A 26,359-nucleotide genomic window follows, 5' to 3' on the forward strand; every position below is an offset into this window, starting at 1 on the left:
TATATCTTATTGGTGAAATTGAATGCATTTAGTGTAAAGTTCAATGTGTAAATAATTTGCAATGTTGGAATGGTGTTTTTGTTTGATTTGAAGATAAGTTGTAAAATAAATTGATATTAATAATTTAATTGATTTTAAACATTATGTTATTTCAAATTTTAATACTAAAAGTTGTAAGCTTTCACTTCTATCGGCAGCCTATAACTTCCATTTTTTTGTGCTTTCCATGCCAAAACGATGTAATTTTTCTCTTCTAATATTGATTAAAAAGAAAATGGGCGGTGGAGCAGCAAAAAAAGAGTACTTATGACAAGGGTCAGGGTCGGGAACTTGAATACTGTGTGGCAAACGGTTGAGTGCCATTTCATTATAATTTTCAACACTTCAATTGGCAAATTAGAGTAATCATTTGTAGTACTAAATGTATGTAACAAAAAAGAATTACTTGTCATCTACTGCTTTTATTGCTAATAATTTCAAATAACAATAATACCTGTTAAAAATATTGTCTTATGTTAATAAATTATTAATAAAAAATTGTTATTTGGAATGCGGATATAAAGAAAAGTGAATTTCAGTTAATGCCCTGCATAAAATGGGTACACATTTTTGAGACGTTGTAAACTACTAATTTCGTATATTATATAACTATTTTAATCAGATATAATATCTAACACTTCCTTTGATCACAAAATACCGAGGCTATCGCATGCTTACGCAATTATTAAGGCTGTTAATGATTTATTACAGGACATGCAGTTAATAAATCGCCAGTAGCAGATGATGAAACTTAATCTACCATTAGATGTGTAATATACATCCACGAAACTAACAGAAATATCCTTATTTCCGATAAAAACTATCAAATTATTTTATTAGTTTTTTGGTGCAGAATAGTACAAATATTTCTGTTTGTATCACAATTTTCATCAAAAATAAGTTTTATTCCAAATCTTAGGAATGTTCCTTAATAAATATAGGTAGTATAATAAGGGCCATAAATTATCTTGGTATTTGAAATTGAAAGTAATTAACATTCTGTTTTCTACTTTCTTCTAACTTACATTATCATGCATAACATTATCAGTGGGAGGCTCCTTTGCATAGGATGCCGGTTAGATTATGGGCACCACAACGGCGCCTATTTCTGCCGTGAAGCAGTAATGTGTAAACATTACTGTGTTTCGGTCTGAAGGGCGCCGTAGCTAGAGAATTTTCTGGGCAAATGAGACTTAACATCTTATTTCTCAAGGTGACGAACGCAATTGTAGTTTTCAAGATTCCTGAGCGGCATTGTATTGTAATGGCATTGGCAGGGCGTAACAGTTAATATCAGCTAATTGTCCTAATCGTCTCGTCCCGTATTTTCATAAGTAAAAATAAATTCACCACAACTGGAGAATCATTACTTTACTATCCATAGCCTCCAAGGTGTTATGTAAAATTATCATGGATATCATGGATGGATGGGCGATTTCGACGAACATTAATCCCCTCATCCATAGTAGCAAGCCCCAATCGATCGTATACGGACCACATAAACACTCTATGTATCATACTGGAACAGGCATCAGATTGGCAAAGAGAAATGTACCTTTAATTCGTGGATTTTGAAAAAGCCTTCGATACGTTAAGATGGACCGATGTCTGGTCTTGCGAAAGACCAGACAACTTAGGTTTAAAAGTCATCGGAACCACCTGGAGTGAAATCAAGAGGGATGTTCGGGACCGATCGCGATGGAGATGTACTGTGGATGCCCTCTGTCCCAGCTGGGGGTTACAGGAACTTAAATGAATGAAATTATATTATCACTTTAAAATTCAATCACAATTCAGCTGCAACGAATAAAAATAAAATACACCAGACGACCTACCTCGAAACGTAAAAAAATAATTAAAAACGTAAGTAACCAACAAATAAAAAAACTTTTTTCTTCAGTGAAATATCAACAAAAGTATCTTTTCGAATAAAGAATTTCTTACTCTTTCTACCAGAAATAAATAAATCAAATAATATAATATAATAATAATGAATGGTCATAGTTTGATCAAAATCTGACATCTTCATTCAATCATTTATTTATCTGCCTTGGATGTAAGGAATTTTGTATCTTGCCTGTAAACCTCGGTTGCACCACTGGTCTTACATTATGTTCTACTTACTTAGGTTGATTGTGATTATTTTAGGATGAGCAGTATGTACGAAGCGTTTATCTTATCTTTTTAGCGATTTATGAAACTTATTAATATATTGTGGTCAATGGCATTCCTACTGGTAATTACTTGTAGTAAATTTTTCGCGTTTGTCACATCAGTACCCTAGTAACAATTTATTTCCGAACTAAGGGAGACATTTCTATAATTTCACAAGAAATTCCATTTTTATTAATATTTACCTGTTTGCTTGTTCGTTTTTTTTGGAACGGCTGCTTAAATAGGACTAAATTTCATTAACGCATAGGTCATCCTATAAGTACTTAGTAAGTAACTTGGGATACATTATTTTTGAAAATTAAGTTTTTGCAATGAATAATGAAATGGGCTGTTAAAGAAAATAGAATAGTTGTGGTTGCTTGTACTAAATCACAATTATGGAACATGACGTTCAAGATAATATAATTGTTATGATTGCCTTATTTTAAATCACAGTAATGAAATGGGGTGTTAAAGAAAATATAATTGTAGTGATATCTTTAAATTAAATTACAAATAGGAATGGGAAGAAGGACATTTCCGCGTACCATCAAAGAACACCCGAAGCTTGGTGCTTATCGTCGATATTCAGGAGAAGCCCTACATCAATCCCTACAGTTAAAGAGAATGGTTCGATCGCACAGTGTTTGCCGAACCGATGCGCGGGTGATAAATACGTAAATATTATCCTTCACACTGATGAAAATGTTTTCATAATTGAAGAGAACTAAAATTAGAAAAAGTGTACGCTCAAGGCTCCAAAGAAGCTTCACAACTGGTCGGGAAAGTTTTAGAAGACATGGCCTGTTGTAAATGGGACGCTGACATCGAGTCGTCTGTGTGCGCGTGCCATGTAGGGTAGCTAGGGTTAAGGGCACCTTCATAGGTCTTGGTATTCAACTTTACAATGTAAAAACAGACAGTGTTCTAGGACTCTACTGGAATATATTAAGGCTTCTTTGACAAAGAGGCCTACAGCGTAGCAGAATATATAGTAAAGAAGACATTGCCAGATTGCATGCATAAATGATTTAAAAGATTGGCTGGGAGATTCTTATGTTCTGCTCATGTCGAAGCCTCTTTACGAACTCATGTAGCTTCATGACTTAGTGTAATTGCAATATGTCTATCATTGTCTCTGCCAATAAATATATTACTATTCTTCAAATTTAATTGGTAACCAAAATTTATGAACGATGCGGGACTCGAACCCGCGAACTCTCAGGTTCCGTCCAAGCCCTCTTTCCAACTGAGCCGCCGCGTCGAGTTCTGTTTTTTATAATTAATCCCAGAAGTGAGAATACCACTTTTCAATAACAAATTGTTTAGATTTGAACGAGCGACATCTCAAGTCAATTTCCTAATATGCCATTTTTGGGGTTGAGCAGGTTATCAACTGTAAAGTAGATCCTGTAGATGGAGCAACAACGCAAGACATGAACAAGATATACCAAACATGCTAACTAAACTCGATCGGTTGGCTCAGGTGGAAAGAGCGCTCAGATGGAACTTGAGAGGTCGCGGATGCGAGGCCCGCATCGTTCATTAATTTTTGTTACAAATTTAATTTGTATAATTAATCCCAGAAGTGAGGGATATCACTATAAAATAACAAATTGTTTTTATTTCTTTCATTCAAATTAAGTCGCTTTAGAAATCTCTAGAACAAGCAGTGACTACATTTCCTATGATAACTGTGCGTAAAACCATAGATTCGTGCCAAGATAGAAATTAAAGCCTGCAGTTAAGCAAAAAGTAGTCATTTCGAAAATTATTTTTTTAAGTATTATTATTAATAGCTGACTGCAATAAATATATACATATAAGTTTTATTACGATTCTCCCATGTGATTTAATCATTGACGGAGTACAATTTGAGATAAGGCAAATCCTTATTATTGACGCAGTCAAATTATGGTCAGAGATGAGGACAATACTCCAAAGTGTGTTCTGGTTATGTATATATTAATCGTGAAAATTTGATTTCTAAAAACAGAGATAAACACACAAACAATATTTTAAAAATCTCAAATACAGACGGAGTAAATAAAATCGTGTTTTTTTTAAATAATTCTCCTAGTCAACTGCAACCAAGAGCTTTATTTTTCAAAGCTCAATTAAGTTCCTGGTAAATATACTGCTACAGCTATTGGAACACAAGAGCTCTTTTCACACAAGACCACTTTCAACTTGATGTACTGTTAATAGATATTTTGTAACTTGGATCAAGATTTATTCTTCTTATCTAACTTCTTTATTAATGCAATATTTTTAGAACGAAAATAAAGCGAATTCTTTTGAATTTTTATAACTTTTCGAACGTTCATTCAAAAGAGATTTTCATATTTTAAAAGAGAAAAGATTTAAAAGATTTGGACAGTGATATCAGTTGAGTAGCAGTTAGGTATTTTTTTAAATCCTGAAGATAAAGGGTTACTATAAGTTTTACGTTTGTTAGCCTGTCCCTATTTTCTGATCGAGATCTGTTCAATCATAGGTTCTTAACGTTTTTAACCAAATATTACACTCATATTATTCAAGTGAAGGTTCGTATGTTTGTGGATTGGTTTGTGCGTTTATTTGTTACTCTCTTAACGCTCATTAGAGAGTATTTGAAACTTGTAAGTTATGGTAACTTATAATGAGAGAGACAAACACTGATATATAATATTTTTATTTACATAAAATAATTCGGAAAACTAAACTGGTTATTCAAATTTAAAGTTCCCTGAAATAAATTTATTTTTATTATTATATTATTTTGTTAATATCTTGTTTTTTAGACTTAGACATCTTTTCCAGCTTTCTCTTGCTACCAACTGACGAATATTCTCTTCATTATCTCATATACGGGAAAGCTGAAAAAGATGAGCTTTTACAGATATTTAACGGTGTTAAACAATTATTAATTATCACTAGGTAACGATATGTCTGTTAGACCGTGTAAATAGCACTAGTTTGTAATTATTGTTCACGTTCTTGTAAGCCGTTCACATTCACCGGCCGTTGCCGGCGTTGTTTCTGTACACAAAATACAGTATTGCTAATCATTGTTCCCTGGGCCTCTTAAAAAAGAGCGACTCTATAGTTTTCTTTTTTGACTGTGTGCTGGTCGCGTTCTTTCATCTGTCTCTTTCTGTCAAGCGGGAGAGAAAGGGGTGTGAATACTTGTCAATAATTGTACCATATTTAATGAAAATATATTCGTTTTACTAAATTATATCCGCTTTTAGCAAAACGATCTTACATAAATAAAATAATCTTACCGGTAAAAAGTCACACCATCTTTTTTTTTTCGTCGTTAACGTTTTCTTAGAGAACTTTTTTATGGCACACTTAGGCCTAGACTTACATCGTCTTTAAGCATACTTCTGCCGTTCCACTATCATGAATGGCTGCGAATGATATATATATATATTTTATTGTCATTGGTATAAAATAATATCTGAGAATAAAGCCATAATATGCAAAATGTTGATTATATCGCTGACAACACTGTCATTACTATGATAATTCTGAAGTTTTACGAATGTCAAGCAGCCATGCAAATAAACGCGGGAAACGTTATACGAATAAATAATCCAATCATGAGCAAAATGTCTATTTTTAAATATTTTGCATATTCTTGGCTAACTATACGGTATAAAACTTTATACCATTTTCATCAGTTTTTTTGTAAGGCCGATAGACTTTAGATAGCAATTAAAAAACTTATGCAGTTATCACATTTACACAAACGAAGACGAATCAAAACGCTGTTAGAGATTCTTTTATATATATATATATGTATACGTTGTAGCTATATATAATATAGTACTTTATTTCTCCAACTGCAATACCTATAATAATGTCGTTTTGAATAACTGTGTTGGGTAACACTCGTATTATTATGCGTCCTATTTTCAGGGCATTTTCGAGTCCGTAACAAGATTTGCATCAATTACTAAACAGACTCACCTGTGTACTTACGTACATCGTACATCTGAATTGGGTTGGGAAAATCTCTTGTGATGGGTTCTGTATGGTTTCTTTTAAGGGAGCCTGTTTTTCACCTCAGCGTAATGTGCTTGTTGGTTAAAGATGTATGTTTTCCATTTTGGTACGTTCCTGTAGATTCAGAACGTTTAGTTTTCGAGGCTATCGTAGTTCCTCGTAAATTTAGATTTAAATTCAAACGTTCATTTGCAATCCTTCAATAAATTTATCATGCCTGCATATACTTATTACCCCCTTTTACTTTACTTTTCATATTATTACCTATATATATTATTATATATACATCTATTTAAGTCCAAACCCCAAATCTTAAAACTAATTTGAAAATTGTTTTTCCAACGATTTCTATATCTACACTTTCATTTTGCTATTGTTGCATGTAGTATAATTTTTTCATTGATTTAGTAATTATGCAAAAATTTTATTTGCATAAATTTGAAAAAACACGTCATCATAATAATAATAATAATCGTGAATCTACCGCGCCTTTCATGTTGCTCCAATGAATAAAATGTTATTATAAAATTTCGTTTAAACCCATTTACCGGCGAAACGCCTCACGGGAAATATTTCTAAAATCAAGATAACACATTATGAAAACGTTAATATCTCTTGAATCCACGACCTGCCTGCGGTCATTAATAAAATATGAACTCTTTATTTTAATATATCTCTTTATTATGTTTATTTAGTATTAGCTGACTCGGACAGATTTTGGATTATCTAAATCAAAAGAAAGGAGATTGAAATACTTCCATACATTCCTGGACCCAGGTGATAACAAGATGAAAGTAGCACCATTTAAAAGATTACACTTAAATAATCCATAATTGAAAATTTTGCAAGATTTGTCAATCTAGTAGATGAGCAATTGAAGAAATAAAAATAAGATTGTCTTAAACTATTTGTTGACAGCTGATCTATAGTAGGTTTATTAATGCCTAGCTGATAAGAATTTATCACATAGGCTTGGTATCCTACCGAAACCTACTTTACCAAAATATTAATCCCATGGGTACTTTTGTTTTTCCAGCGAGTCGTTTGTTATTTTTTTAGAAAAAAAATACCTACCTAGTACCTACTTACCTATTCTATATCACTCTACGTATACCTATCTACATACTGCAACGACATTTTTCCGCATTATAATATTAGTCAACTAGTAAGTAGGTATAATATATTATATCTAAAATATAAGATTTTATTTGCTCAGATAAGAATAATAGATACACATTAGTTCATACATGAACTGTAAAATAGACTGCTAGAGACAAGGTAGAGCTGGTAGTAGTAGTAGGTAAGAGTAGGTAGTTAACAAGCTCGTAACTCAACGAATGCAACAAGAAACGGACTGTCTGTCAGACTGTCATTGTCAAATCGTAGTTAGCGTTAAGGAACAAGGATTTTACAGTATCGATGTTTTATGTCAATCACTTTATTGACTAAATTGTTGCTCTGTTTTCTCATAAAAAAATAATATATTTTATTCATAATATGGCCACTAAAACTTCAACACCTAACTAATATTTTTTTAAATAAAACAACTGGATCTTAATGTTTTTTTTAATCGATTAAATATTAATTTGATTCCGTTGTAATCGATATTGTCCATTTTTTCTTTATTTTAATATTTTTTCGATTTGTAGATTGCAAGATGAGCTAGTTTTTTGTACTTAACATCACTATTTTTTTTAATTATTTTTCAATTTGCTAACATCAGGCCCATACGTCCCATTCTCCTGTTAATTATGTTATAACTTAGTCAAACGCCATTGATAACGCTCATACAAGTTACTTTGCGTAAGTAAATAATAATAAATCTAGTTATTGTATTTATGTTATAACAACCCTAATGACACGCCCCATCTTTGCACGGGTTTCATTAAGAAAAATAAAGGTGGAAAAGGTGTTTTTTGTGCTTGTCGCTGACGTTTCGTGTGTGACTCACGAAAGGGCTATGATTCATAGAGAAAAAGTTTACAAGTACCGTCGCACTTTGCTCAAAGTTTTAATGAAGGAAGTGGTCACTGTGAGTCTTCCACTTTTCACCACCACCTTTTTCGAACATTACTTTGAGGACCAGATCTTTTTCTGTCACAAATAAAGAAGATCTCATTGTAACTATTGATAGCCCGGTTTACAAACATTTTGCTAATATCAAGCGTATGGAGAGTCTTAAAAATTGCATTTGGCTCCATACCTACTTTGTGTAATGCAATCATAGCGATTCGGTTCTCTTTATCACCATAATGTATTGGTGGCAAAATGAGAAAACTCGATGAAAAATCATATAAAAATGACAGATTCCAAATTCAAATGTAATATTTTGTTTATTTTTAATTGTAACAGTATCTATGGCCAGACTAAAATTAATATAATGATTATTACAACTGTAATTAGCTCGGATTAGTAAATCATAGCGCACCTATATTAATGGGACATTAAATGCTAGCGAGCCTGAGCAATATGACTTCACAGCTTCCGCCCGCCATCTATGTAACAAAGCTAATCCTTTCAAAATTATTGCGTGGAAAAAGTAACTTTGTAACAGGCGCAAACAGTTTATAAACTTATAATTCTCATTATTGATTACTAATCTGAATAAATGTACCTACATAAAAAAAGTACAAGCTATAAGAATAACTTTTCTGAGAGTAGTACCAAACAAATGCGTCATGCCGTAAAAAAACCTTCTTTAACTCCAAAGAAAAGTGGGAATTCCAAATAGCTCTGAAGTGTGAACTATATTCAACAGCAAGCATAAGTCACCTACAAATAATACTTAAGGGTATGTGTAAACGGGTAAAAATTGTGTTCATAACTCCAAATGCTAAATATTCACCACAAAACTTGCCTAAAACACCTTGTTCGCGTGTTTTAAGCCTACCCTTCGCCTTAACTAGAAAGCGTCAAAGCAGCTTGGATAAATTATTATTTGAAACATATCGTTTTATTACATCTGTTTATCGTTGGTGACACATCTAATAAAGGTAAATTAAATTTCATTAGCTATATCTGTCGGCGTCAATTGGATTGTTTACATTATATTGTGTTTGCTCCTTGTAAGAAATGGCACTCGTTTAAACGTGTAAGATATTTCACTCTCTTATTTAACTGTTTAGTAATATACTACATTGGAGAATAATATCCCTTATTCGCCTTAATGGAACTGTGAGCTATTAGCTGATATTCGATATTAGTTGTATTACAGGGTATTTCAGTATTTTTATTAATAATCTGTATTATAAATTATTATATATATCTTAATAAAGATATTTATTTTGTGCGTCTGCTGTAACTGAACTCCTCCTAAACGACCGAACCCATTTTAATGAAACTTTCTGTGTGTCTTCATGTGGATTCGAAAATGGTTTAGATCGTGTGTATGTAAGTGAACTCCTCCTAACGGCTGGACCGATTTTTTTAATTTAAGACGTGTACCTACTGGACAACGTCTATCGGGTCCACTAGTAGATATATAAAGCCCGTTACAAGGCAATCCATCAGTCAAAATTTCGTTCAAATTTTATTTAAATTTACTAAATTGTGTAGTGTATTTTGCTTTTTAACCGACTGGGTGAACCGATTTTGATTGGAAGCGATTTTTTTTATTTGGAAGCTAGTGCTTCGTGGTGTGTTTGCCATTGCAATTTGGTCTAGATCTGACAATGGCAACCATAAATCTTAAATATTCATATAGTGTGTGCGCGACAAATTTACTAATAACTCAATATCACCGATTTCGATAATTCTTAATATAAACAATAGATAAAAATGCACTAAAAATAACAATAATCGTTACTAGAATGAGATTAATTTATTAGATTGTATAAACATACGCAATTATTTTTATTCTTTTAGTGCATATTATACCTATTCTTTTGGAATAGCGTTATTGAATTCGGTTATTGTTTGTAAAAACAAATTATTTGTTTTTATACGAATCATGAAAAGTGTATAAATGAAATTCAGTCGAGATATCTTAATTTTCAGCAAAATCGTAAATAATCGTTTATAAGATGGTTTTTTTTAGTGCACGGTCTTATAGCTTCTTTCAATAGCTTTCTTATACATTCACTCAAATAATAATTGTATGCAATCTATTAAAACACGTAAAATAATAAAAGCAGCGGCCTGTCAATGCAGTCCGCTGCGCGCGCTCAAAATCTCGCGCCGATCTAAGGCATACCGGTGATTTGGGAAGGATAAAGGGGAAGAGATTTCTGATAATTAAAAGTCCTATGTCTAGGGAAACATGAGACGAAAACCACACAGTTGTGAATTTCCGGCAGGATAGACGAGAAGACAAAGAAAATCCATAGACCTTAGATTAAAATACATTAAAACGAAGCTTTCTCTAATTACACCATCTCACCAAAAACAATTCATGCTTTTACTGAGATTGAGTTGAGAGCCAAGTTCCATAAGCTGTGATAAACTCGACTTACTAGATTAAAATGTAGGTATGACTTGGTTGTTTCATATTTTTCGCACAAAGTTTTATTTATGGACTTAAATGTTTTGTCCCGTAATAGTTTATAATCCATAAACATTAAACGCAAAACATACTTTTCCCAAGACATATATGATACACTACTTTCGAAAAATTCTACACAATAGCGATGCAGATGTCCCTACTGTTATGTTCGGGTTAAAAGGAGTGTGTGGGTTCTCTCGGAATTATAGGCACATGGCGTAATTCTGCTGCTACTTAACATCAGCTGGTTTCGTCTTGTACTCTATTTGCCCAAATGTACAAAGCTGTGAAATCACTATATTAAAAGATGTGTGTTTGATAATGGGAATAGTTAAAACTATGATTATGATAAATTTACAATCTAAAAAGATGGTCAAAAATATGTTTATATTATTTTGATTTGGCATATCAACAGATATTTTTGATACAGTCAAATATCTAACTATATTTTATACGTCTTTGACATGACATATTTTAAAATAGTACTTTGGAGCTGTTTGTGAGGTTAATAAAAATAGAATAAAATTTCTAGATACTTTGGAAAACAACGAAAATAGTGCTGTTTTACATTGTGTGGAAATGTTTAGGTGTTTCTTTTACGTTTTATGGTTTCCAATCCCAGGCTTTTTAGTCTTCTATATAGTCATATAGTCAGATTTTATTTTAATAAGCCCAGCAGATTTTACCAAGCCTTTTAAGTGTTATGATAAGGTTCTTAAGTTTTGTTCTATAAGACCGGTCTCTCCGGTACAGTAACATAGTATATGAACGTCTCTGTATGGAAAACCTTCTTTATTTCTACAGAGTTTTACGGCATGTTGTCGGCGCAGCGACCAATTACACCTGCTCAATAGATACCTCCCTGGACGTACAATGGGGGACGTACGGAACCTTTTCAGGGCTAGGTCAAGAGTTATTCATGTGTTACTCCTAAAAGAAAATGTGCCTACAAAGGCATTCGAATTACAGAACTAAAATAATAAAACGTATGGATACGATGGACAAGAGCTAATTGAAGACTAGATTGCAGTTTGGACTTTAATTGAACGGAATGAAAATGAATTTATTTTGGAAGAAAATCTTTACCACACATTCACAGAAAATAAAATCAAAAATAAGCTTAATCCTTAATACAAAAGAAAAACTAAAAAATAATAATATTAAATGATCTGTGTTGCACTGGTCTGCATTTCGTATGTTGAGTTCATATAAATCATAGCTTGCCTCTTATTAGTTTGTATTCAGAGCTAGAACTAAACTCTCATGCAGTCTAATTACTCTGTTGGACTCATGCAAATATAGTTTCGTACGTGAAATCGTATTCATGTAGATGATGTTGCTTTTTGTATACAGGTCTCTCGTTAATTTAAGGACGAGATTCTATAAATAAATTAGAACCGAAGTAATACTGCCTGATTATAACTTTAAAATTGCATATTTAGATTGTTACAAATTAGAAAAATATAAATTTGAAATACTAATTCGTTCCTCTTGAAATAGGTATCCACTAAAAACTTGCTCGCCAATATTTTTTTTGGATCAAACTACAAAAGAAGCAGTTGAGATATTAAGCCAAATCCCAGTTTGGAATGTACCTAGAACTTTGTGTCTTATACAACAAAGACGTATTAGGAGACTGCATCTCTTGAAGACCGGAAGATGCCGAAAAAGGTCGTCAGCGATCCGAAAGTACTCCCGCTAACACTCAAGTTAAAGGACATCGAATTATTCAAAACCCTTACTGGAATGAAAAGAATTTATCTGTTAAAATCAATATTTTGTGAATATTCGTGATTAAAATACTTAAATATGATCTCAAACTTACAGTCAAAGATAATTGAAACGAGCGTCTTCGTTTGCGTAGCAATTATGCCGACCCTTTTGAGGAGACACGATCCAAATAGTAGATATCTTTTTCACCGGTGCGGTGAGTTGAAATAAGGTTAAGCTAAAGGCTCGTCTAGTCTTCTAGGTATTCGCTACGCCCTGCGGACTCATCATCCGGCAATTGTGATGGTTTAGTGACAAATATACTATGAGAACTATTTTCGCTTATTTTTTTTCAGTAAGATTTTTAAGTGATGGGGAAATATTATCAAAATAATATATCGGAAGCGGTGGTTGAACAATTAAGTGATACGCTATATGTTTATGGGTTTTCTTACAGGACTCTGCACCCAGGCCAGTTTGACGAAGATTGGCCTTTGAACGCCTACTTGAATATTTTGGATCATTCTTAGTGGACTGTATTGGAGATAAAGGCAAAGCAGAAAACTTGGATTCTATACTCTCAAACGAGCCCTTATCAAAGAATGGAAACGGATTATTATTGTTCATTGTTGATATATAAGATGAAATAAAGCTGGCTGTACACTTAAACATGAAAGAACGCGTGGTGGAGATGGTCAATAACGATGTTGTCTAAATATACTAGCCCATGATTTTTTACAAACGTATACCTATGCAATAGTTTCTACTTTAAAGATTCTCTAGTATATTTTGTTTCAGGTGAAATAAGGGGTAACGCAGTAATAAGTGTCATTACTGCGTTACCCCTTACATTATCAATATAAAAAAGGGACATTAGAAGCTAGAAAATAAAAGACCCATCAGCCTACTGTCCCATACATAAAAACTCTCCTTTCGAGTTCTACTTAATAGAATCCACACGTGAACAGGTAGGCTCAGACTCAAGCTTCAGCATTTCAAATTCAAATAATTTAATTCAAATTAGGATTTAAAATGACTCATTTAAAGTCAAAACTAACACCCATTTGAAGTATTATGCCTCAGACACGAGAACAACGGGCGCAAGAAACCTTTTTTTACAAGTTCTTTTGAATTTCGTAATTAATACATTTGTTTTATGTTATCTTTTTCTGAGTTCATATTGTAAAAGCATTTTTATCGCCCAACAAAATACTTAACTCGACTTAACCGAGTGGTAGGTACACAGGTAATGTGCTTATGAACATACATAACACTATCAAGAATATATTGGGATGATTTTTTTTTAAATTTATTAATTAATGTTAATTTTTCTCTAATGATACTTTATTACCCGGGCTATAAATAGCGCGAATAGCCCTCTTCTGCAGCACAAAGATGGTATTGATATCGACTGTACTGCCCCATAACAATATACAGAGGACAGAATATTAGCTCCTGTGATTCTTCTGCTGTTGCAAGAGAATGAGGGCGGTGGTGATCACTTCACATCAGGTGACCCGTACGCTCGTTTGTATCGTAAACATAACATAAGCTCAAATAACAATTTCCGGTATATCTAAAAAAGGCTATGGCTGTGAATCATGAAAACTTGTGAACTCCAAGCATAGAGTACTCATACTCTCAATTTAAAGGCGGGCTACGCATTTCTCTTTGTTGTTGGCTTTGTTCCCTCTTGCATATATTAAAAAATAAAATAAACGGCTCCTAATAATATGTGAAAATATAAAAGAGATGCTGTTATTGTGGTGAAGAATTATAAACACGTTCACTTTTGAATTGTTTAAGTGTTAACTTAAACTAGTGGCTCTATGTGTGCTATATTAACTTCTTTTGTGTGTGAAACCATCGGATTGATCAAACACTACAATTGCACACAAATTGTTACGAGGCTTGTCACAATTATTCAGTGAGTGAAACTGCTTTCAGATCGGTTCAGCACTTCCTAAGCTCGCATGCAGAAACAAAGCCTCGGTTGCATACTTAAGTACAACCAGTGTGATGAGTTTTTTTTAATCTCCACTATGTTATGATATATAATATATAGATTTAGTAAATTTGATAAATGTATAGAATTATTATGGTATTTGGTAGATATGTTGTCCTGTTAGAGTTATTAAATATTAAAATGCAGTTGGCGAACATTGTGTATTTATATAATATAAGAGCCTGAGAGGTCATTTATATGCTTACGCTTTGGTCACATAAAATGTCTGGACTTTTATTATTAAACTTCTCTGCAATCCTAGCTTGCTTCGTGATTCTACTTCCAGTGCAGTGTCTGGAAAGGACGCGTTTTATAATACGCGGTGTATATAATACACCTACTTTGGTCATAGCCTGTGTTACATATAAAAAGCATTTTATGACGTCATGTTATATTAATAAACCTAATATATCAGAGATAATTTATACGTAGCGACCAACTGTTAGCCTCTATTTTAGCAACACACGCACATTCAAACAAAGTGACTAACATATCGCGAGTGTAAGATGCACAGTAAAGTAAAAAACTTGTCCTGTGATCACGTGTTGCCTAACGGCAAGAGGCTCTATCGAGACGTATAAATTATCTAAGATAATTTGTCTATTGAAGTCTCAGCTGTATAAAAAAATAATTCTATTTGAAGTGATTCCCTCTGGTTTTAGGGCAGGCCTTTAATATGTCTGGCAACGAATCTATAGATTAGCACTGGGAAATTTAGTCACTGCATGTTCTAGAGATTTCTTTAGCCACTCGAAGTCGACATATCGTTTAAAGCAGGCTATGTCTTATAAAATTGACTATAATTTATAATTAATTCTTCATTCTATCTTCAAATCTTATTTTTATTCTAATGGAAGAAAACGAGCGCACGGGTCACCCGATGTTAAGTGATCACCTCCGCCCATATTCTCCGGCAACTCCAGAGGAATCACAAGAGCGTTGCCAGCCCTTTAAAAAGTGTATGCGCTTTATTTTGAGTGCCTTAAAATTCGCACTGTGGAGGGACGCCACTCATCGAGATAGTAAGCATGATATCCTTATGTGTCGTGTGTCGTGCGAAGGTGGAATTCGGCAGCAATCAGGTCAAACAGAACTTCAGAACAGTCCCTGTGATTAATGTAGAAGACACACAATGATGCGACGTTGCTACGCAACACAAAGTTATCTAGCCGCTCACAGAGCACTGGGTTCTCGTGAATACGAGCAGCTCGCAAATTGTTCGAGATCCGCCAGAGCAGAGATGACAGCAATGCTCTTTATGTGGCCGGACGTGCACATTAGCAGAGCTCCAGAATAAGAACCTCTTATTAATTCTGGAACATTGGATTGTGACCAGGTGCAGTCTTACTGGAAAAATCAAGACACATTTTTGAAAAGCTAAATGCTAAAAGTTTTGGCTGAACTCTTTGTAAAGACCACCCCACCAAACTATGACGGACACGACTATTAATATTTTAATGTAAACAAGTAGTTTTATACAGAAAACTTAATTTAATTTAAATATAATGGCCGGCTAGTAATGTTGGAATAGTAAAGCAAGGAAAAAACTTGACATAAAAGACAATCTAAGTTAGAACTTCTTTGGAATTATGACAATCCATTTATCATTGTGAAATTTTATTTTACTTCACTTTAAAAATTCTCAATTTTTTAAACATTAATTTATGTTTGATTTATTACTAAAATATAAATACTAGTTTTTTTCATCTCTATTTGTTGATAATATTTGCAATTTTTATGTGCTAATAGATCAAATTCAAACTCGCTCGTTCTTATAGAAAATAAAAAAGCTTCAATTTGAAATTCAATAAATACATTTATCTGATTATACAAATTATAAATTGAAGAGTCTATTGCAATGGTACTGCAGCTTCGATCCTGAGTATCTTGGTTCGATTTCAATGGGAAATTAAACCACTGCGAACGTACAGAATACAAGTTTAATATAAAGAGTAGACATATTTATTCTCCATTCAATATAATATTTTATAGAAATCATTCTCAAATCCACGTTTTATTCGGTTTGGTCGGATCAAGACAATCCCAATTGAATTAAAAAGATCACACAGTATTCGAATATAAAAATGCATAAACCAACCTTTCAGAATATTGAAACTAAAATGAAATGAAATAATAAACTGTATTAAGAGCAGTCGGAGGGATTAGTCTCAGTGAATATAATTTTATGGAGCTTCAGTTGATAATTTTTCCGTTCCCGTGCAACTTGTTGCTTCACTGATTGCTTTTCTTAATAACTTTTTCCATGGAAAAGCTTTTTATGATTTGATTTCTTTTTTATAGTTTTCAAATGATATTATACATTTTAATGAAATTTAAACGCTTTTTTAATATAATAGAAAGGGTAAGCTGTTCACATAGAAACTGAAACACTTACGTAGTGAGTGTATGCTCTATGCTTGGAGATACCTAGATCGTATCAGCTCCTGAATCCTGATGCTGGCAGATATATTTTCAATCTGCCTATGCGAGATAAGAAGTTGCTAGCGATTTGCGCTGTCGTCAATGTGATGTCCAGACATAATGATGACCAGACATCAAAATGTTGCTGGTTAAATTAGATGCTCTGTCCTCTGCATACTTTTTTTGGTATATGCGGTAGAAGACGTAAGGAGACTTAATCTTTTTTTTTTATGGAAACAAGAGACGAGACAAGTAAGACGTCCAGTAATGGTAATTGATACGTCCTGCCCATTACAATGCAGTGCCGCTCAGGATTCTTGAAAAATCAAAAAAATACAAAATTGTTCATTTTTTTATGATGTTTTAATATTTAAATGCATGTTTACTCCAAAACAAAACATCACGAATCCCCTGGCTGATATTTGAAACTGCTGAACTAACTTGAACTATTAAATCAATATATATTCAATCGGTCAATTTACAAGGTTACAGTATCTACTATTATATGTAAAACTAGTGGACCCAACAGACGTTGTCCTGTACACACGTCTTAAATTTGCAAAATCTGTCCAGCCGTTAAGAGGAGTTCTTATTTATATGGACGGAGAGAATTATATTATATGGACGGAATTGAGAATCTAAACCAATCTCAAATTCACTGAAACAAACCAAAAATTCATCAAAATCGGTCCAGCCGTTTAGGAGATAGTTTAATTGTGAATCTAAACCATTCTCGAATCCACCTGAAGACACACACCAATCTCAAATTCACTGGAACACACAAAAATATCATCAAAATCATTCCAGCCGTTTAGGAGGTAGTTCAATTGTGAATCTAAACCATCCTCGAATCCCCTTGAACTCACACAAAAAATTTCATCCAAATCGGTCCAGCCATCTAGGAGGAGTTCAGTGACATACACACGCACACAAGAATTATATATATAAAGATGGATCAAAAACATAATTTGTAAAAAAACAAGTCTTTGCAACTTAGTAGTAATAGTGACAACATCAATATTAAAAATCTATTGTCGTTTTTTTTTTTTTTTATAAAAAACAATGTATCTCAGAAGTAATACATATTATATAGAATTAGATAGTTCAGTGCAATTGCTAAGTCAATCTATTTATCTAAAGCATTTAAGATTTTTATAAGTTATTCATGCAGTTGGTGTTATCCAGAAAACTATACCAAAATTGCAAAATATTTCAGTTAGTCCTTGATTTATACACTAAACACTTACGGCCTTACAAATAACTTAGCATAAAGTTATATCTGAGACTAAACCAAGAATATGCAAAATATTGACTTTATCGCTGACAATACTGTCAATACAATAATAATCCTGAAGTTTTCCGAAAGTCTAGCAGCCTTGCAAATTAGTTATTCGTCCGAATATACCAATCGTAAGGACAACGTGTATTTGTAAACATTTTGCATATTCTTGGTTTATTCTCAGATATAACTTTATGCCAATCTTATTTGTAAGACCTTTATTGAATTCTGATGCTTCTATGTTTGCTAGAAATGCCTTAGAGTTTGATGATCGTTTAGTCAGTCAGTGAGTGAGTGACAAAATTAAGAAACTTTGACTAGTTTTAATTCTGAAACTACTTCTTCAAACTGAATGAAATTTGAAATCATATATATTAGACAAAAAGAGTTAGTTACATGGGACACTTTTAGGCCTTTCCCCGAAGCCCTTCATGGTCTATTAATGTATATAATATAGTGGTTCATTATACACTGCTCGTGATTTTGTAGAGCAGGGAGGTAATAATAATTAATCAAGCTCTAAATACTGAGAGCGTAGTAACTCTGCGGAGTGTAGATCAAGCAATTCATCACCTTGAGCTGTTTCTGCGATTAATAATATAGTACTACCGAGATATCAATCAATATTTCATAGTTAAGTCGACCGTAACTAAAGTCATCGTCAATCAATTTCGGTAACGTAGGTCTAAGAGTTTGAAGTTGAAAATGTCTCACCAATAAAATATTGGATTACAGAAAATATTCTACATTTTACCTCAAGGATTTTACCATAAGGGATAGACCCAATAATAATATAAACTGAACTATTTTCTTCGCTGTTAAGTCGAATACAGAAACGTGGCGTGTCCAATGAACCCTTAATTGTCCGAGGTAACTGGCAATCATTCTAAATATATAATTATGCTTATCCCTTCCAGACAACTGGGTTCCTCTTAATATGTCCATGATCTTTTAACCTTTTCAATGCAGTAAATGTTGTATCAGTCTTGTTTTATAGCTAGCTTAAATCAGCGCGATTTGCTATGTTTTTTACCTTTTGTTTTGTTTAATCATTTATGAGTTGCTATCAGTAAAACATCATTATATATTTTGTAAATGTCATTGGATTTCACTGTTTAGCAGTTCATTTTTAAGTTTACCAGTAACTTTTTGTGTGTTTCTTTATTATTATTTTTTTATGTTTCTTTCTATTACATATATCACAAACGAATATAATATGTTTTCATTAACACCTATACAGAAATTTATATATTTTTAACATTTCTTATTTAAATTCGTTCAATAGCGGTTAATATGTAAAGATCCGTTTCATAACACATTTTTTAAATTTTTGTTAAAGGCTTATTTGATGGAAACTGGAAAAGTTTTTTTCCTATAAAGCAATGGTTATTTTCGGAATATATTTTACATTTCCTAAGACTGAGTGATGTATGTACAAACAAGTTAAAAAAGCTTAAAAAATATATATAACCACAAAATAATTTCTTAGTAAATACAAAATAACACTGAGCTATAATACTCGTATATATAACGCTCGGACTGGTAATGTCGGATCGAGTCTGTCGCAGGTACAAGGTATGATTTCGCATTGTCCGTATACTAACTCTCGCTGCTATGAAATATGCCTTGGGCAAAATGTAAATTGCCTTGTTATTATATAATATGTCGCAATATTTTATGAATAACTCAAACGCTATTTACAAACTGCCGCGGCAAATTGAAGTATTTACTTCTATTTCTTACCACGCGCGTCGCTGATGATCTAAACAGCAAAAAATGGCGTCGAGTAGTAGGTATGTGGGACAAAACATATTGAAAACAAACAGTCCAAATTCTATTTGTGCAAAGGACTTTCCAGAAATATACGGTAATTTTAATGATTTGTATAACAGTCTAAATTTGTTTTTGGGACCTACTGGTGAACAAGGACCAATTCAGTTCAATTACTCGCCGGCCGCTGCCGCGGCATGCTACGCTAGCTCGTGCGTTGTGATTGAAACTCTAAATTTACTTTTGGGGACAAGTAGTGAATAAGGATCAATTCAGTTCAATTTATAGAGTTCTTTGAAATCTTAAATTTTTATCTTAACCTGAGTATGATGAAAAGCCAGACTTGAAATAATTGATTTTCTTATTATAATGTCCCTTTAAGTTTCTCTTTTCATTGAAAGTGCGAGATTGATATCCATAATACTCTTATTTTCAGACTACATGGTAGGTACCTGATGACTGTTAATAAATTCTGCTTGTGCAACCTGATTTTCATCATGGTCACCCTACAATTACTATTATCGATTTCTCTAATATAGAGATTAAACGAGTTGCCAATTTGCCCAAAGCATATTTTATTACAGCTAGTGTTTGTAAACGGGCTGTATGAAAGGCGCCAAATTATGACATTTGCCTGCGACAATTCTAATAAGGGCCCGCTATCACACGATCGACACGACAGATCACGACAGATCGCTCGATCGTTGTGATAAGTTCTATAAGAAAAGTTTAACAGAGTTTACTCTAGTATATTATTCACACACACGATTATACATGTGCCATTCAAAACAATTGAGAGAACAAGATTATGGTTTTATATATATTTTTAACTACAATTAGGTTTATAATATAAGTGAAAATAAGCTCGTACACCTTCCTTAAAGCCCGGTAGCGCTCCTGTGATTCCTCTGGTGATGCAAGATAATGTGGGCTGCGGTGATTACTTTACACCAGGTGACCCGTAAGCTCGTCTGTCCTCCTTTTCCAGAAAAAAAATACACAACAAGAATTAATTAAAATTAAAATATTTTTTATTTTATTTTTTATAAAAAGGCCCATCAATAAAACATCCTTAGACCTATCGACTTAATACGTTTTATGAGACTTTCAGTAGTGTAATATGGCTCTCCACCATGAGCCCTAATCACATCTACATTCATGTTTCGTACGATCTTATAATCATTATTTCAAATTCAATCTATTTCTTTTTCTTATCCCCTGGTCGTAAATTTTCTACACCAGTACCTTTCTTTAGTGTATTTTGAGGATCCCTTGCAGTTGTGGTGCAACCGTAAAGCACATTTGACAATGTACTGATTTTGCAAACGTGTAGTTTTTCTCTTTTGACCTTGATTTCGCTGTCGTGAGTATTCTCTCGTCTCACTGTTTTGCTTCTTACGTCGGTAGACACCAGAAGAGGCAACTCCGAGAACATATAATACATAGACACTTAGCTTACGCAACGCATAGTACGACCCTCTTCAAGCAAAGTTAGTTTGGTTGACATGCAAATCACTCGCTTGAATGAATTACAATATTCAAAAGACTAATTCCAATCTTTATTAATTTTTAAAATGGTCATGTTATTAGAAAAACAAGAGAATTCAATGGCATCATTTATTTTATGGTAATTATAGACTCTTAGCAACTTCATTGGGAAGTACTGACAAATACGACGAAGTTCTTTTGTTTTTTAATTTAAGTTATGATTAAAGCCTCATTTCTAGTTTGAAGTTTTGTTCCTCTTATTAATTTGCGCAATATATTTTTTTTAAATTATGAATGTTATTAATCTATGATTATTCAACAAAAAATAATTTATTATAAATAACCAATCCTTTATGAAGTTTTCCTTCGTCCCTCCCTTTATCAGCTTATAAGGTTCCAAGCAAAGCCTAAATCATCTTTTAGAATACTTGACACGCTTCTAGGTAATACATTTATTTCCCGATATAATATTTTTAGCTATCGGACAGGATTTCTTTGAATTCTTTCCTTCACTGCTTGGATCGTCTTTTTAGTACTACGTGACTGGCAAACTTTTTCTGTCATTTAAACAGTTCACGGCCGTTCCCAATATTCAGTCCATCTCTTACTTGAGATAAAAATCGTAACTATCGTTGACTTTTCTGTCCCAATAAACTTATCGACGGTAACTCACCTTATCCGTACACGCTGTCTGCCAATGGGGCGGCGTATAGCTTACCAGCGATGGAAGTTTGCATGGAAATTGCAATTCCTGAGTCCCAATATAAGGCGATACTGATTTATCGGGTATATTGATACAGCTTCAGATTATTGACTGCTAATTACTGACAGTAAAAGGTAGTAATTTATCTCTATCTCTAGATAGTATATTGGGAATGGCCGTTAATATATCAATACTGTTAGTACATAAACATTCGACTAATGCCAAATGTCACGAGATTGGCGCGAATATGAGAAAACACATACAAGAATGACAGGTTCATACTTCAAACGTTGTGTTTTCTTATTGTGGAAATAATTATTGATGGCAAGACTAAACGCAATAATTATAACGAATATTTCTCCAGAATGAGAAGGATCACTTTAATTATCCGATTTAAGTAATCGAATTAATTATCTACTATGTTGTATTATGTTGAAAACCTTAAATCAAGAGCTAATTGCAAGTCTTAATTCGGTGACCGACCGAAGATTCGGTTTCTATTTCGGCTTAGACAAGTTTCGGCAACAAAATCAACTTTCTGCATTCGTGAATTCGTTTAAAACATTGGTCGAGAAGTTTTATTATGTTTGTTAGTTTTTGTTTTATTTTATAGCGGTGTTATCATAATAAATAAACAATTATTGTTATTTATTTTATTTAACTCGTTTCAAGTTTTAACTGTCTGTATGAGGTAAGTTTATAAGTCAAATTTCTGTAATTAAAATACATATCTTCATCTAGTACATAAAATTCCCGTTTCCCGGAGTTTGTAAGCAAACTCCTCCGAAACGCCTGAAGCGATTTGTATGAAGTTTTGTGTACATATCGGTTAGGTCTGAGAATCGGCCAATATCTATTTTTCATACCCTAAATAATAAGGGTGAACCACCCTAATTTTTTTTTTATTTAGTTACAAAAAAAATATATTTTTATTTTATTATGATTCAACACTTCAAAATTTCAGCCAACTTCGATAAACACATAGGTGTTTAAACAAAATAATATAAAAATAGCTATACAAAAATAGTTTTGTATAGCTATTTTTATATTATTTTGTTCATTCCGCAGATCCGCAATACAACAGCAGCTAGTAATTACATTAAATTCTTGTGTCACATGTTAGTTTGCATACTCCTACGAAACGGCTTGATCGATTTTTGTGATACTTTATACGCAGATTCGGTAAGTCTGAGATTTATATACATAAAACACGTCTGAAATAGTTTCGGCTTAACTAACCCAGATACCGAAGATTCCATTTCGGTTTCGATAGAAAGTTCTGGTGTCCATAAAGTTCTTATGAAGCATAGTCCATACATTATACTATTGTATCATTAGCACTTTATTGCATAAACCAATGCCCCGAAGATACTCCTCGAGTGTGCCCATTCATGTAACCTCTTATACTGACCTGGCCCCTTTTCTGTACACCGATCTGATTGTGCGCCTAGGTCGATTGTTTCCAAGACTTCCATCCACTATGAATGAATCATCTATTCCAGTCATTCTACTTTCATCCATCCAATTTCAGTGGCCAAACCAAGTTAAATTACATTGTCTTGTAATTAACGAGAATTGTTTTCTTCTCACTTCAGAGCTTATCCATTTTTATTTGTGTAACTGAAGGGATTTTAATATCAAGCCTGAACCCACCTGCGCTAATGAAATCTTAAATTGTATATTTCATTAAATGAGCGCAAAAAATGAATGCTTTGAGAGTTTCTTGCGCCGCTTCTTTTCTCTTTGTTTGTTTATTTTGAGTTCATCTTCTAAAAAATAATATGGCGATGAAATAAATAAAACAGAAGAGGTCGATGCGACATTTTTGCCCGCGACAGATACAAGCTTTTACTGTCTCTTTTATCAGCTATCAGTAAACATTGCGTGATAAAAAGTGATTCGAGCTAGTGATGTATGCGTACTCGCCAATATGAGTACAGATTGTGTGGATTATTGTTGCGATTCAGTTTAGCGATTGTGATAACAAACAAATTATCGAAACATCAAATATCTTGGGGCTGAAATGTGAAAGCTGAAACAATAAGGTACTGTGAATTGTGATTGATGTTACTATCATGTTAATTGAATATATAATATTTGAATTCATTAAACCGTACATTATGTACCTCAATTATGTAGGTTGGTTTTTATTATGTTATTATAGGTCAGGCATTAAGAAAGCTCACGCGTGGCGAGTGTATTGCATTTGGCTAGGCATCTACTTAAAATCTATCAATAGGTAGCACATACAAATAATAGTATTTTATTAATATAAATGGTGTATAGGTTTGGAGAAATATATTAATACAACTCATTAAATTTAATCTTTAATAACGTTTAGTATACTTTTTAGTTTTTCAAGTAGTTTTTTTTTTAATGTTGTTTTTATCTCTACTTTTTTAGTTCGGTTTTATATTAAAGCGTGTTTTAATTTTTTATATTATTATTATTTATTGTAATGACATGTTGATAACATATAAGTTTAAGTAAATACAGTTCTTAAATTCGTATGTATTTTTTTTAAATCTTTTAAAGTTAGAGTTTCAAAAGTAGAGTATTTAATTTTTTTGCGCTTTGCAGCTTTTGCGAACAGACAATTTAAATTCATCAAGCGATATATTGTAGATTTACATTTTCATCCAGTTGTTGGCAGTACTTATTAAAATAGGTCTTCATGAGATAAAACTGAACAAATTTCCGAATTATTTTTGTAGCTTAAAATCAGTGGTGAGTCTTTAATTGTTGTATAAAAGGTTTTTTTTAATTTCATGTTTTTTTAAATACTAATATATATACTTAATACATGTCTTGTATATGTAAAGGAGCTTGTAACTGTATTTGTACATTTTATCCATATTTTGCTCTCTCCTAGAAATTGCGTTTAACGAGTTTTAAAGTGTAGCTTTTAATGTACGCAATTTAATGAATTAACATAATTTATAAGAAATTTTTGAAATAGGTTGTTCAATTAATTTAATACTGTTAACGATCATCTAGGACTTGATTTTCCAATAAGCTAATGCACATTTTATCTGCTTCTCTATGGCTGAGATCAATAGAGCGTACTTAGACGTTGGTCAAACTTTACTTACCCCAAACTTAGTGCAAGCTTACCATGATAGTCATCTGACACCTGAAATTACAATAATAATAAATCAATTACTTTCAGCCATTTCACCCATAGATCTACAAACAATCTTCACTTAAATTACATTCCAAGGTTGGGTTTAATTTGATTTTAATTTAATATCAGATAAAATTACAGATAAAAATGTAATATATGTCATAATTACAATTAAAAAGAAAATAATTAAATTATAGATAAAAAATTTATTTAATTTAATTTCAGTACTTACATTATTAAAAAATATTATGTCAAACATATAATATATAAAGTTGTCATAGGTCACAAATGTAATATTTACAAGGGTCATGCACAGCATTAATTATCGAATTACATCTTTTTCTTATACGGCCCATTATAAAGGAAGCGGCTCTTTTTTTTAATTCAGCATGGAAATCGTCAACCCTATTCTCCACAAACAAGCCCGACGCGCTACAGCGCTTACTCTACAAGCGTTATTGTACTGCACAATTATGATGAGCTTAAACTAAGTCAGTCCAATGCAAACGTCAAGTTCGCGTTTTATGACACTCGGCAGATCTCAGCCTATGTTTCCAGCTATCATCATCATCCTTATCATCAGCCGGAAGACGTCCACAGCTGGACAAAGGCCTCTCCCAAAGATTTCCACGACGATCGGTCCTGCGCTGCCCTCATCTAACGTATTCCGGCGATTTTGAATAGATCGACGGTCCATCTTGTGGGGGGCCTACTGCGTCGTCCAGTACGTGGTCGCCATTCGAGGACTCTACTGCCCCAACGGCCATCTGTCCGTTGAACTGTGTGCCCTGTCCACTGCCACTTGCGATTGCGAAACTGATCGCAATCATTTGGACAATATTGGTAATTTTGGTTCTCCTACGGGTGTCCTCATTTCTGATTCGATCTCGCAGGAAAACTCCGAAAAACTTCCAGCTATGCTCATTGGTAATTTTTGTTTCAGTTGAGATCAATCAACCGAAGAAGGTACTGGAGGAACTGGAGGAACTGGAGGAACCGGACATTGACGTGATGGCACGCCGTCACATTAGCACGGGGCGATTCCTGACGATGCACAAGCGACGCAAGAAGCATCTCCTGACCCGGACGCTGAGCCATGAGGTGGCGCTGCTTGACGACTTACAACTAGGACAAGTCCAGGCAAGTCGTGTGAAACACTGATGATGTTCCAAAATAACTGTTACGTAAGTCTC

The 26,359-nt window shown here is 33.2% G+C and overlaps 1 protein-coding gene across 4 annotated transcripts in view; it reads left to right on the plus strand.

Annotated features, from left to right (window-relative positions):
* The window catches only part of LOC126979034 (uncharacterized), a 160,146-nt gene that overhangs the window by 28,473 nt on the left and 105,314 nt on the right, over positions 1–26,359 (plus strand). For 3 of the 4 annotated variants that reach the window (XM_050828204.1, XM_050828202.1, XM_050828203.1), the window contains exon 3: positions 26,110–26,306. The exons of the other annotated variant lie outside the window; for it this stretch is intronic. In XM_050828204.1, the coding sequence (XP_050684161.1) occupies positions 26,110–26,306 (197 nt within the window). The remainder of the gene's footprint in view (positions 1–26,109; positions 26,307–26,359) is intronic. 4 annotated transcript variants of the gene reach the window in all.

Source organism: Leptidea sinapis, chromosome Z (assembly GCF_905404315.1).
Source record: "Leptidea sinapis chromosome Z, ilLepSina1.1, whole genome shotgun sequence".
NCBI lineage: Eukaryota > Metazoa > Arthropoda > Insecta > Lepidoptera > Pieridae > Leptidea > Leptidea sinapis.